This window comes from Bos indicus x Bos taurus, chromosome 20 (assembly GCF_003369695.1).
Source record: "Bos indicus x Bos taurus breed Angus x Brahman F1 hybrid chromosome 20, Bos_hybrid_MaternalHap_v2.0, whole genome shotgun sequence".
Classification (NCBI taxonomy): Eukaryota; Metazoa; Chordata; class Mammalia; order Artiodactyla; family Bovidae; genus Bos; species Bos indicus x Bos taurus.
Genome location: NC_040095.1, coordinates 53,511,348 through 53,526,350, shown reverse-complemented (window position 1 = coordinate 53,526,350; position 15,003 = coordinate 53,511,348). Strand labels below are relative to the sequence as shown.

General features: G+C 38.2%; 1 protein-coding gene across 7 annotated transcripts in view; it reads right to left on the bottom strand.

The window, feature by feature from the left end:
• CDH18 (cadherin 18) overlaps window positions 1-15,003 on the bottom strand; it is a 1,278,678-nt gene that overhangs the window by 150,045 nt on the left and 1,113,630 nt on the right. For all 7 annotated transcript variants that reach the window (XM_027520189.1, XM_027520190.1, XM_027520194.1 and 4 more), the window contains one exon: window positions 2,015-2,182. In XM_027520189.1, coding sequence (XP_027375990.1) covers window positions 2,015-2,182 — 168 coding nt within the window. The remainder of the gene's footprint in view (window positions 1-2,014; window positions 2,183-15,003) is intronic.

Below are 15,003 nucleotides of genomic sequence, written 5' to 3'. Positions count from 1 at the left end.
GGTAGTCCTGGTGGCTCAGATGGTAAATGCCTTCAATACAGGAGACCCAGCTTTGATCTCTGTTTAGGAAGATCCTCTGGAGAAGAGAATGACAACCCAAACCAGTATTCTTGCCTAGAAAATTCCATGGACAGAGGAGCCTGGAGGACTATAGTTCATGGGGTCACAAAGAGTTGGACACAACTGAATGACTATCAAAGGAATGTGACAAACAAAATGACAAACAAAGGAATGTGAGTGAAAAATTCTAGACTGATTTAAGGATATGCATATTCTTGCTGTGTTTTCAGAACAGGCAGTATTCCATTGAGTACTGAGAGCAATACTGGGAGATAAGGCTGGGTAAGCCTTTCACACTGACATGTGGAGAGCATTGTTGACTTGCCACAATGTCTACTTTGTTACAGAGTTTATTTTCTTCCTCACCCCAGATTTATTGAAGTTGAAATGTATTCTTTGGACTATAAACACAAACAGGCAAAATATTTTACCTCTGAAATTTCTGTTGTCCTTAAAACTCATTATTTACCAATAACCATCAAAATTGTGCATTACTTGTTTTTATTTCAAATATGCCTCTGCAAATTTTTCTAAAAATCACTGCAGCAGCTACTTCTCTGTAACTTTTTGATGATATTTGCTAAGCTGTTTTTTTTCAAAGACGAACCTAGCAGGTCTTTTTAAAAAAATTATTGGAGTAGAGTTGCTTTGAAATATTATGTTATTTTCTGCTTTACAGTAAAGTGAATCATCCAGCAGTCAGTTCAGTTCAGTTGCTCAGTCCTGTCTGACTCTTTGCGACCCCATGAATTGCAGCACGTCAGGCCTCCCTGTCCATCACCAACTGCTGGAGTTCACTCAGACTCACATCCATTGAGTCAGTAATGCCATCCAGCCATCTCATCCTCTGTCGTCCCCTTCCCCTCCTGCCCTCAATCCCTCCCAGCATCAGAGTCTTTTCCAATGAGTCAACTCTTTGCATGAGGTGGCCAAAGTACTGGAGTTTCAGCTTTAGCATCATTCCTTCCAAAGAAATCCCAGGGCTGATCTCCTTCAGAATGGAATGGTTGGATCTCCTTGCAGTCCAAGGGACTCTCAAGAGTCTTCTTCAACACCACAGTTCAAAAGTTTCAATTCTTCGGCCACGTTAGAAATACTCAAATATGTTTCCTTCCCTTTCTGAAGGTGTCATAAACAGTATTTCATTCTGAACTCACAGAACTGATATTCTCTCCTTGAATCACCTGATGGGCTCTCCACTCACAAGGTTCATATTCTACTCTGAGATTGTAGTTTATTATGTTTGTGATACCTTGCCATTGGATGGTGTGCTTCTGTGTGTATGTGAAGAGCATTCATTCCTAATAGGAAGAATTAAAAAAAAATCATCCCACAAAGAGTACATACTCAATAGTTTTACAAGAGTAGAATGTCCATATCAAAATGTTTATTCTGAATACCTCCAGGAATTCCTTCAGTTCAGTTCAGTTCAGTCGCTCTAATACATAAATACTTTAGCAAATACAAAGCATCAATTCTTAGTACTAGTATCTCATTTTTAGTATTTAACTGTGATGTCAATTGAAATGGATATCTTAAACACAGTGACACCTATCTACCAAGTTCAGGAGACAACAGATGGGGTGATGTCCTTAGTCTTGTGTGTAAAAGGAAGACTGTACAAACACGATCTTTCCATTTAAGAGAATAGTCACATGACATTATATGTCCAAGTACAGTTGACCTTGAACAATGTGGGAGTTAGGAGTATCCAACCTCTACACTGTCCATACATATAACTTATAGTCAGCCCTCTGTATCCAGGTTCCTCAGTATCTGCAGATACACCCAACCACTGATCTGGTCATGTAGTCCTATAGTACTTGCTACTGAGAAAAATGAATATGTGGACTCTTGCATCTCAAGTCCATATTGTTCAAGGCTTAGCTGTATTTCAGTTTGTCTTACAGAAATGAATAGTGATAAGTGCAGATCAAAAGAAACATGTACTTACTTTGAGGAAACCTTGGGGGGTTGTCATTGACATCTGTCAGGGTGATGTTGACTGTGGTGGATCCTGAAAGCCCTCCAACTTGGCCAGCCATGTCTTTGGCTTGAATGACCACTGAGTAATGTTCTCTGGCTTCTCTGTCCATATTATGTAAGGCAGTTCTAATAACTCCTGTAATACATGTTTTAAACAGAATAGCATGGATTATACATTAAATGAAAAGCAATATAGCTATATATCTCTCTTTATTTTCATTTTAAGAAAAGTAGGTCTTTTAATGTTTTTATTGGAATATAATTGCTCAGCAATGTTGTATTAGTTTGTGCTACTCAACGTCATGAATTTGCCATATGTATACATTTATCCCCTCCCTCTTGAGCCTCCCTTCCCTGCCCCCAATTCCACCCATTTGGTTAATCACAGAGTACTAGATGGGCTTTCTGAGTTATACAGCAGCTTCCCACTAGCTAGCTATTTTACATATGGTAGCATATATATGTTAATGTTAGTCTCTCAATAATCCTCCCTCTCAGTCCCCACGAGTCCATTTTCTATGTCTGCACCTCTATTCCTGCTCTACAAATAGGTTCATCTGCACCATTTAAGAAAAGTAGTTTTAAATGAAATGCTTTTAGGAGAAAGTCGGGCTTTAGAGACAAACAGTACCTGCCCATGTTATTAAAACTGTCTCATGGAAATATTTGTTTACAACCATAGATTCCAAGGGAATCTATAGATAATAAGGGACAAATGAAGGTATCCCATCTCTTGGCGCTCCTTGGGGTGACAGGCCTGTAAGAGGCAGACCTGCAGTCCCTGCTCTTTCCTTCTGCTGGTGACCTGAATATTTCATGACTTGTGCTCATCCTAAGTGTCGCTCAGATGATTTGAGCAGAGGTTAATTTTTCTCCTTACACAACAATTTACATAGTTTGCTGACAGGGTTGTCAAATTTTGATGATGAAAACATTGGCAGAGTGTAGACACTTGAAAAAGATTATAGGCAGGTAGTACTTTAACATTTATCAAGACTAGGAAACTGACTACTTTTTGTCAGGAAATAACAACTATAATAAAACCTAGATCTCAGTACATGAGCAAAATAAAGAAAGCGATGAGACTGTTCAAAAAATTATATGTAAAGTCACATTCTTTGTCTTGCAGTGACATGTAATATGCTTTGTCTTACAGTGACATTCAATAGATACAAATGCTATATGTCATATGTAATTATATGTAGGTAAACACACCACACACAGATGCACACACACACAGACAAACACACACACACACATAGCTCTGTCAATAGACTCTTACATTTAAAACTGACACAAATTTTGCAGTGGGTCAACGTTTATATAAGAACTACCAAATATGTCTCCAGTTCAGTCACTCCATCGAGTCAGACTCTTTGCAACCCCATGGTCTATAGCATGCCAGGCCTCCCTGTCCATCACCAGCTCCTTTAATTTACTCAAAGTCATGTCCACTGAGTTGGTGATGAGATCCAACCATCTCACCCTCTATCATTCCCTTCTCCTCCCGCTTTCCATCTTTCTCAGCATCAGGGTCTTTCCCGTGAGTCAGTCTTTTGCATCAGGTAGCCAAAGGACTGGAGTTTCAGCTTCAGGATCAGTCCTTCTAATGAATATTCAGGATGGATTTCCTTTAGGATGGACTGCTTGGATCTCCTTGCAGTCCAAGGGACTCTCAAGAGTCTTCTCCAATATCAAGTTCAAAAGCATCAATTATTCAGCATTCTTTATTGTCCACCTCTCATGTCCATACACGACTACTGGGAAAACCATAGCTTTGGCTAGATGGGACTGTTGGCAAAGTAATGTCTCTGCTTTTTAAAATGTTGTCTAGGTTGGTCATAACTTTTCTTCCGAGGAGTAAGTATCTTTTAATTTCATTGCTGCAGTCAACATCTGCAGTGATTTTGTAGCCCCCCCAAAATAAAGTCTCTCACTGTTTCCATTGTTTCCCCATCTATTGCCATGAAGTGATGTGACCAGATGCCATGATCTTAGTTTTCTGAATGTTGAGCTTTAAGCCAACTTTTTCACTCTCCTCTTTCACTCTCATCAAAAGGCTCTTTAGTTCTTCTTTGCTTTGTGCCATAAGGGTGGTATCATCTGCATATCTGAGGTCACTGATATTTCTCCCAGCAATCTTGATTCCAGCTTGTGCTTCTTCCAGCACAGCATTTCTCATGATGTACTCTGCATATAAGTTAAATAGGCAGGGTGACAATATACAGCCTTGAGGTATTCCTTTTCCTATTTGGAACCAGTCTGTTGTTCTACATCCAGTTCTAACTGTTGCTTCCTGACCTGCATATAGATTTCTCAAGAGGCAGGTCAGGTGGTCTGGTATTCTATCTCTCGAAGAATTTTCCACAGTTTATTGTGATCCTTACCATCAAAGGCTTTGGCATAGTCAATAAAGCAGAAATAGATCTTTTTCTCTGGAACTCTTGTGTTTTTTTTGATGATCCAATGAAGAGGCAAGAATATACAGAAGAACTATACTCAAAAGATCTTCACGACCCAGATAATCATGATGTTGTGATTACTCACCTAGAGCCAGACATCCTGGAATGTGAAGTCAAGTGGGCCTTAGAAAGCATCACTGTGAACAAAACTAGTGGAGGTGATGGAATTGGAGTTGAGCTATTTCAAATCCTAACAGATGATGCTGTGAAAGTGCTGCACTCAATATGCCAGCAAATTTGGAAAATGCAGCAGTGGTCACAGGACTGGAAAAGTTCAGTTTTCATTTCAATTCCAAAGAAAGACAATGCCTAAGAATTCTCAAACTGCTGCACAATTGCACTCATCTCACACACTAGTAAAGTAATGCTTAAAATTCTCCAACCCAGGCTTCAACAATACATGAAATGTGAACTTCCAGATGTTCAAGCTGATTTTAGAAAAGGCAGAGGAGCCAGAGATAAAATTGCCAACATCCACTGGATCATTGAAAAAGCAAGAGAGTTCCAGAGTATAAGACACTTAACCACTATGTTTTTTTTTCTTTACTGACTTGATTGCACATGTAATGACTTCGAGTAAGAGCCACAGGCCCCAGGAAAATAGAATTCCAACTTTTAATACTTGTGGACATATAATGGAGGAAGTTTAGGAGAACTTTCCTGAAGCTAAACAGGAATGAAAATTATTCATATCAAAATGAATTATAATAATATGATAATAAATGATTCATCTAAACCATGCATATGAAAAAGCCTCAAGCATTCTTATTAAAAAGAACAATGTTTTTTTCCCATATAATAATTATATAAGAAAAAAGTTGCAGAAAACTGATGCAGAGGGGAACAAGTTAAGAGTTTATGAAAACATTAAATGAAAGAAATTTATACTTTCTAATATTAAAAAAAAAAAAAACGATACCATTCTGAAAGAAAAAAGGGACTTACCTCTGATATGTAGAAGTAAGAGATTACTATACAGAATATTTTACAATGAAATCATTACAGTAATATTTGTAGAATATACAAATATGAAAATAAAATCTTTTTTAAAATATTTATTTTTTGATTGAAGGATAATTGCTTTACAGAATTTTGTTTTGTTCTGTCAAACATAAACATGAGTCAGCCATAGGTGTATACACGTCACCTCCCTCTTGAAACTCCCTCCCATCTATCACCAAAGTGAATGACAGATATTTTATGCAATCTGAATGTCATTCATTTAAAAGGATCAGAGAAGAAGAATTAACACAAACCCTGTTTTATAGCACAGACTTTAATAATTTCATTATATCCCTTCTTTTATAATAGTGTCACTGTGACATGAAACAGGAAGAAATTTATCAAAGAAATTTGCTTATGGAAAGAAAAGAGCATATCTAGAATTGACACATATTTCTCAAAAATGATTGTCTAAGGAATAATTTAAACATTCAATTCTCCTGAGAATGGCTCATTTGCATGTTCTTAGCTATGACCTCGCCTGAGTGCACACAGGTTACTGAGCAAATTGCCATTGCCTCATGATCCCCTTATACAAAATATGATTCCAACATATAGCCCTGATGTTCCTGAGTGGGATAGTCTAGAACGTAGCTGGTGCACAGTTACTTTAGTTTTTTCCTTTTCAGTAGAATTTTTTTCAGAGTAGTTTTAGGTCCACAGTAAAATTAAGAAAATATAGTTGTCATGTACCTTTTTTCTCCAGACTGTACACCACCTCCCCAACTAGCCACATTGTGTACTAAAATAATTCATTTGTTACAATTGATAAACATACATTATTAGCACATCATTATCACCATGGCACCTGGTCCCATCACTTCATGAGAAATAGATGGGGACACAGTGGAAACAGTGGCTGACTTTATTTTAGGGGCTCCAAAATCACTGCAGATGGTGATTGCAGCCATGAAATTAAAAGATGCTTACTCCTTGGAAGGAAAGTTATGACCAACCTAGATAGCATATTGAAAAGCAGAGACATCACTTTGCCAACAAAGGTCTGTCTAGTCAAGGCTATGGTTTTTCCAGTGGTCATGTATGGGTGTGAGAGTTCGACTGTGAAGAAAGCTGAGCACAGAAGAATTGATGCTTTTGAACTGTGGTGCTGGAGAAGACTCTTGAAAGTCCCTTGGACTGCAAGGAGATCCAATCAGTCCATTCTAAAGGAGATCAGTCCTGGGTGTTCTTTGGAAGGACTGATGCTAAACCTGAAACTCCAGTACTTTGGCCACCTCATGCGAAGAGTTGACTCATTGGAAAAGACTCTGATGCTGGGAGGGATTGGGGGCAGGAGGAGAAGGGGATGGCAGAGGATGAGATGGCTGGATGGCATCACCCACTCAATGGACATGAGTTTGAGTGAACTCAGAGTTGGTGATGGACAGGGGCGTGCTGCAATTCATGGGGTTGCAAAGAGCCGGACATGACTGAGGAACTGAACTGAACTGATCACCCAAAGTATATAATTTACATTAGAGATCCCGCTTGGTGTTGCATATTCTATGGGTTTGGATCCATGTATAATGACATGTATTCATTACAGTATAACATAGAATACTTTAACTGCCCTAAAAATCCTCTCTTTTCCACATATTCATTCCCTCCCTCTCCTCAGCCTTTGACAATCACTGATCATTTTACTGTGTTCTTAATTTTGCTTTTTCCAAAATGTCATATAATTGGAGCCCTACAGTTTACGATCTTTTCAAATTGACGTCTTCAATTAGTAATGGGCATTTAAGGATCTTCCATGTCTGTCCATGGCTTGATAGTTCCTTTGTTTCTAAAACTGTTGTATGTGCTTAGTAATGTCTCACTCTTTACAGCCCCATGAACTGTAGCCCACCAGGCTCCTCTGTCCTTGGAATTTTACAGGAAAGAACACTGGAGTGGGTTGCAATGTTCTTTTCTAGCTTTCACCTAAAAACTGTAAAATAGGTTTGTCAATACCTATAAAAAATGTCTGGGATTTGATTGGTATCCCACTGAATGTACTGATAATATTAAGCAGAATTAACATCATGATAATATTGAGTCTTGCCTATCCTTGCACATAACATATATCTCCATTTATTTACTTATTATTTGTTTCTTTATTGAGACTCTTATAGTTTTCCTCATATAGATTTCATACCTTTTATCATTAAATTTACCCCCAATTATCTCTTTTTAGGGGAAGCTAACCTAAATGGCATTGTATTTTTAAATCAAAGTCTACTTCTTTATTGCTCATAAATAGGAAAGAGGTTGACTTTTATATATCAACCTTATATCCTGAAACCTTTCTCTCTAAAGACTGTGTCCTTGGACATAGCTCCCACTCTGGGAAATGTTAGCAGAAAAATTATTCCAAGGGCAGAGAAGTGGGTGAGGAGCCTCTGATTACGTGGTTTCAGCTTGTTAGTCAACTGGCATTCATGTCCTCTGAATGACCTCCCCTGACATTAACAACAACTATAGGTGAGTCCAGTGTAAGTAGGTCAAAAGTATGAAAAGTCACAATTAGAAGGATGAAATTCTGCCATTGTTTTCATACATTTCTTCATTTTTTATCACCATCTTGTCATATCAAAATACATGTGGAATCACACACATGAAAACAACCAATAATATTCAATTATAATAAACATTTTTCGAAACTATGAAGCCTAAACTCCTATACAAGACTAGGATAAAATATATTTGTATAGGCCAAATAATAACTGATATTTTGTTTTTTTGTTTGGCTTTTCTATCACGTATCCATGGATCCAGTAATTGTATTTTAACTTATTTTTTTCTTTCAAATAAACCTAATAATAAAGACATCACCTGGCCTTTTTATTTGGTAAATTTGTAAAAAAAAAAAACAATGCAGAGTAGCTAAATTAATCACCTTAAATTAGTGCGGTGTTTGCATAAGAACAAAGGAACCGTTCCACTTTTCAATATATGCTAGGTAACTACTACTAGCACATTCTGAATGTTTGTCTGACTTGCTTCACTAGCAATGTTTATTTCAAAATTCTTAACAGAAATTGTTGCCTTTTATTTGCCTGTGATGCTGTGTTGAATCAACAGAAAGTGATTACTTTTGTATCATTTTGTTTTGTTTCTTATTTCTTTCCTGGTAAACGATCACATGTGCCCCACTGCCTGCAAATTACCTTCTGACTACGGCTTCCCAATCACCTTGATATGTAGGGGCTTGTAACTGGGAATGACTCTTTGCTGAATACAAGCTCATAACACTGGAACTCATCTGCAGTTATAAACATTACTCACTGAACCTGACTCACTAGATCACCATGTGTTTTTTTCCTTGACTGGTGATATACATATAGACCAATAGATCCTCCAAAATGGTTTCTTGTATTTTAGCCACTAAAAAGAATTTAAGATGGAAATATACAAATCAAGTTTATTAGGTAATACCACAGAAGACTGAAAAATAAAATCTCTAAAAGGGTGGAACAAATAAACAGGCATGACATTCAAATTGTTAAAAACATTTTCAAGTGCATATGTGGATTTATAAGAAGAGCTGGTAAATCTTCTTCCACATCTTAACTACATATATTCATTTGGGCTCAATTGCTTATTTTCTTTCTTAATTTTTTCAATTGTTCATTCATTCATTTGAACTCTCATATAATTATTTAACGCCTATTACAAGATATCAGGGCTTCCCTGGTGGCTCAGACAGTAAAGCGTCTGCCTGCAATGCTCGAGGCCCAGGCTCGATCCCTGGGTTGGGAAGATCCCCTGGAGAAGGAAATGGCAACCCACTCCAGTATTCTTGCCTGGAGAATTCCATGGACAGAGAAGCCTGGTGCAGGCTACAGTCCATGTGTTGCAAAGAGATGGACACGACTGAGCGACTTCACTTTCTATTACAAGATATGGGTCTGTATAAGAGTGTGTTCAGCCATGTCTGACTTTTAGTGACCCAATGGACTTTGTCCATGGAATTTTCCAGGCAAGAATACTAGACTCGATTGCCACTTCCTACTCCAGGGGATCTTCCTGACCCAAGGATCAAACTCACATCTCCCACATTGACAGGTGGAAATTCTTTCCCACTGTACTTCCTGGGAAGCCCCAAAATGTACTGGAGTCCTACTGTTTTTCTAATGGGGCACAGTTCAGTCACTCAGTCATGTCAGACTCTTTGTGACCCCATGAATTGCAGCACACCAGGCCTCCCAGTCCATCACCAACTCCTGGAGTTCACTCAGACTCATGTCCATTGAGTCGGTGATGCCATCCGGCCATCTCATCCTCTGTTGTCCCCTTGTCCTCCTGCCCTCAATCCCTCCCAGCATCAGGGTCTTTTCCAATGAGTCAACATTTCACAAGAGGTGGCCAAAGTACTGGAGTTTCAGGTTTAACATCAGTCCTTCCAAAGAATACCCAGGACTGATCTCCTTTAGAATGGACTGATTGTATCTCCTTGCAGTCCAAGGGACTCTGAAGAGTCTTCTCCAACACCACAGTTCAAAAGTGTCAATTCTTCTGTGCTCAGCTTTCTTCACAGTACAACTCTCACATCCATACATGACCACTGGAAAAACCATAGCCCTGACTAGACGGACTTTTGTTTGTAAAGCAATGTCTCTGCTTTTTAGCGTGCTATCTAGGTTGGTCATAACTTTCCTTCCAAGGAGTAAGCATCTTTTAATTTCATGGCTGCAGTCACCATCTGCATTGATTTTGGATCCCCTCAAAATAAAATCAGTCACTGTTTCCACTGTTTCCCCATCTATTTCCCATGAAGTGATTGGATCAGAAGCCAAATGGGGCATAAGGGTTACTTAAAAACAAAATTATGTGAAGTTACAATTATAATGCAACTTCAAGGACACCATTCTAGACCTACTGAATGAAAATTTAGGGAAGTGGGCCCATCATCAGTATTTGTGACAAACCTCTTCTGTGGTTCCCATGAATGGTCTAATCTGAGATATTCACCTGCAGTTGAGGACATATGATATCTGGCCTCCAAGTACTCATATTTTATTGGAGTATCTGATCATTTAAAACAATTAGGAAAACATTAAGAGGTTTATATATATTTAAAAGTTTCATTAACCAGTTCCTACACAATGATATTTAACATCTTGCAGTAATAATTTATCCTTCCAACTGCCTGAAAATGATGATCTAGGTACCTGGGAGATTTTTTATGTTAGCTAACGAAGTGCTATTTGTTTCAACATTTAGTATATTATATGGTACTTCTATTCAACTACACATTATGAATTTTTCCTACTGATTTTGTAAAGATAATGTGACTTTCATAAATTCCCATCTACATTGAAATCAAAAACACTGAGACATTAAATCATCACCACAGTTTCAGAAGTCTGTTTTCTTCATTCACCACCAACCCAATGTATATTGAATGTGTCTCTGCTCTATTTAAAATGTGGAGTACTGGGACATTAACGATAGGGCTTATGATTTTAGAAGGTCATGATTAGAGTCTTTACTGACAGGGGAATAAATATGAAAGTATGGAAAGTTAAGTGTTAGTCACTCAGTCGTGTCTGACTTTTTCAGATCTCATGGACTATAGCCAGCCAGGCACCTCTGTCCATTAAATTCTCCTGGCAAGAATACTGGAGCAGGTAGTCATTCCCTTCTCCAGGGGATATTCCCAACCCAGGGATTGAACTTAGGTCTCCTGCATTGTAGACAGATTCTTTACCATATGAGCCATCAGGGAAGCACCAATACTACAAATAGATTTTGTTAAACGAATAGGCAAAAGCCAGACTTTGAAGGCCGTAGTTATCCATATGCATGAGCATGACAAAGGAGTACTTCATGAGACAACAACACGTTTGTAGGATATAGAAAGAAGAATGGAGAAGCAAGGAACCCTTGGAAAGGGGATCTGTCATCAACAAAGGGGCAGATACAGAATGTACATGGATCCATTGCCAAGATTGGCTGCATTAGAAAAGTACTATGGGAAATAGTAGAGATTTAGGTACTCATTAATACTCTGAATATTTCTATAGTTTCTTCCTCAAGTGACTGAAAGTTTGAAGAGCTCTGCTGCCACCCCTATGGAAAGTCATCACTGACTAAACATTACTACCAGTCAGTTGTCAGAGGCTGTAGTTCGGCAGATACATGGTTATATCTACAGCTACATTTGACACATTTCAAACTCTAAACTAGTTTAATAACTAATTAAACTTCATAATTTTATTTATGTTTTCATTATATGATGCATTTTATTTTTAAATAAAATTTATATTACATGAAACACTGGCATCTCAGAATTAAAAATAAACATATTTAGCTTCAAGCTATGACTCATCGAATTAATCATCATAAATTCAGGAACGCAGACATTTATATGTTTTAAGAGGAAGATTCAATTTTTCCTCTTCTACAAGTTTTTTCTTCCTACCCTCAAAATTGATGATGAAGCATTTTATTTCTGGTGAGGAGAAAAGAATGGTGAATTTATATGTTTTGAGTGTGAACTGTGACTCAGGCACTCTCTTCAGGTATATTATTTTCCCACATGTTCTTCATGGGAGAGAAAGCTCAAAGTTTAAGTAACGCTCTCCAGATGAGAAATCAGCAGAAGCCAAAATGTAACCAAGGGCTTCCTGACAGAGTGCCACCATGCTATTAGTTCAAGTAATGAAGTCCTCGGACCTTGTGGGCCCTTAGGAGAGGCTTGTGATATTGGGAGGGGTCTGGGGTGGTGGATAGAGAAAGAGAGACAGGAAGGAGGAGAGGAGAGGAGGAGGTGGAGAGAGGAACAGAATTATAAAAATAAGTAATACCTTCTCTATGGATTTGGGGGCACAGATCAAACAGATCCAAAGAGAAGGTGGTTGTGTTTATACATTGTCAAATGTGCTTCTGACTTAGAAGGTTTTATTTTATTTCCATGTTTCTTTCTCTCTCTCTTTTTATTGTTTTTGCATTTGCTTATGGCTTATATCTATTTCTAGTGTTTCAATGGGATATACAATTTCAAGAGACCCATCTTTCTGTGTTGTTTGTGTGTGTGTGTGTGTGTGTGTGTGTGAACTTAGTAGCTCAGTCATGTTCGACCCTTTGAAACCACATGAAATGTAGCTGGTCAGGCTCCTCTGTCCATGGAATTTTCTAGGCAAGAATATTGGAGTGGATTGCCATTTCCTACTCCAGGGGATCATCCCAAATGAGGGATCAAACTTGTATCTTTTCTGTCTCCTGCATTGAAAGGTGGATTCTTTATTACTATGCTATATGGGAAGCCCCAGTGTTTCTAGTCAATATATTTAATAACCACACTGATAATCATAGCTTTTCCAGGGCATTTGTGAAGACCAAATATTATATGGATTTTTAGGCTTTCAGCTTAACGACTGCATTCAGAAAAAATGTACTGCAACAGCATGGTAGGGAGAAAAATAAAGTATAAACTTCAAAATAAGACTTATCTGGGGGATGAAATTCCAATGGTGATGATGTTCCTGATAATAGAACTATTGACAGTTATTTAGTATTTATTGAGCATAATGAGGAATGCTTTAGGTTAAATCACTAATCCTCACACTAAATCCTCACATCGACTGACTATGGAAGTTATTTATATTATCCCTTTTAAACAAAGAGGGATTTCAAGAACAGAAAGGTTAAGAAGTTTGCCCAAGGACAGATAGGTATGATAGAGTCAGTATTTAATCTATGTAATTAGAATTCAGAGTCTGCTGTCATGATCACTACTGAGCTTCTGATTCCTTGCAAGTAAATTGAGGAATATACTGCCAAAGAGCCTGAAATTGATTTTGGGAGAATGTCTGCTTCTTGATAGTGTGGTATCAGAAAAAAATCACTTTCTCTTGAACAGTTTAGGTTCTAATAGCACTGGAAGCAAAGTTCTTATGATGATCAAGAAGAGGTCAGAAAGATGGTAGATAATCACAGGTTATGAAAGTGTTAAATGTTCAGTCATGTCCGACTCTTCACAACCCCATAGACTATAGCCTGCCAGGCTCCTCTGACCATGGGATTCTCCAGGCAAGAATACCAGGGTGGGTAGGCATTTCCTTCTCCAGGGGATCTTCTAGACCCAGGGATGAAACCTGGTTGTCATGCATTCAGGCTTCCCTGGTGGCTCACATGGTAAAGAATGTGCCTGCAATGCAGGAGAACTGGGTTTGATCCTTGGGGATGATCAACTGGGAGAAGGAAATGGCTACCCACTCCAGTGTTCTTGCCTGGAGAATTCCATGGACAGAGGAGCCTGGTGGGCTACAGTCCATTGGGTCGCAAAGAGTTGGACACAACTAAGTGACTAACACTTTCACTTTCAACCATAGGTAACCAAATGATCTTACTTTAATAGCTGAGGATTCAGTATTTTGTCCAAAAGAATAAACAGTGAGAAACAGAAACCTGAGTTTATCTTGATGCAAGTGGTCATTAGCTGGTTATGGTCTTTTTGCAGGGTATCAAATACCAATGCCATTATCCATGGCTGATCTATGACTTCATTGACCAATATAGTACAGTAGAAGTGACAGTATATCAATTTCTTCACTGGACTTAAGAGGACTGGAATCTTCTGCGTTAGTATATATGAGCTCTGAGCCTTCAGGTAAGTGGTCTAATTACCGTGATAGAGACCACATAGAGAAGCTCTGAGATGGAATGTGCTTTGGATGTGTCTGAGCCCAGTTCCACAGCTCTTCTCATTGAGGCACTGGGCATATGAGTGGACTCATTTTTGAATGATTCCACTTGCCAGATGAATGCTACCAGGTAACCAAGTTAGAGTCACATGAATCAAGAAATTGTCAGATTTTTGCTCAACTACTTTCCTTCCAAAATCACTGTTGTTTTGAAAGCTCTTTTTTGGGGAAGTCTGCAATGACATTCGAATTTGGAGTACACATATACAGAAACAGATAAATATGTGCACACACACACACACACACATATATATATATTCAGATACACATACATACATACATACATTCATAAATACATATGAATAAACACACATACATGTTTATTTCTCACAGGGAAATATAAGATGGTTGGCTTTCTAAATTTACCCCTAACACCATTAAATTTAGATTATACATCTCCAGCAAGATGTCCATCAGCACCTGACATAGGTCTTGAGAAGTTGAATGTTGGGAGTGGGATTCCCCACACTGGGGATGTTGGGAGTGGCATTCCCCATACTGAATTGAAAGTCTTTCTTTAAAGCAGGCGTGTATCTGTGTCTATGCCAGGTGATGTAGTTTGTTTCCCTCCACTGAAGTTGTAAGCAACAGTATACGTTTTCATGTTCTCTTCCCTTCAATACTTCTCATACTGCCAGGTCCAATAGATAATGTTTATTTTCATTTCATCAGCAGCAAATTGACCACAGTGTACTGTTCTTACCTTTCCAAAGTCTCCATTTGCCTCTCTCTCTTATGTTTCATATTGTCATCACACGAATTTCCTTATTGTCATTATCTAAATTTATTTATAGTTTTTGGCA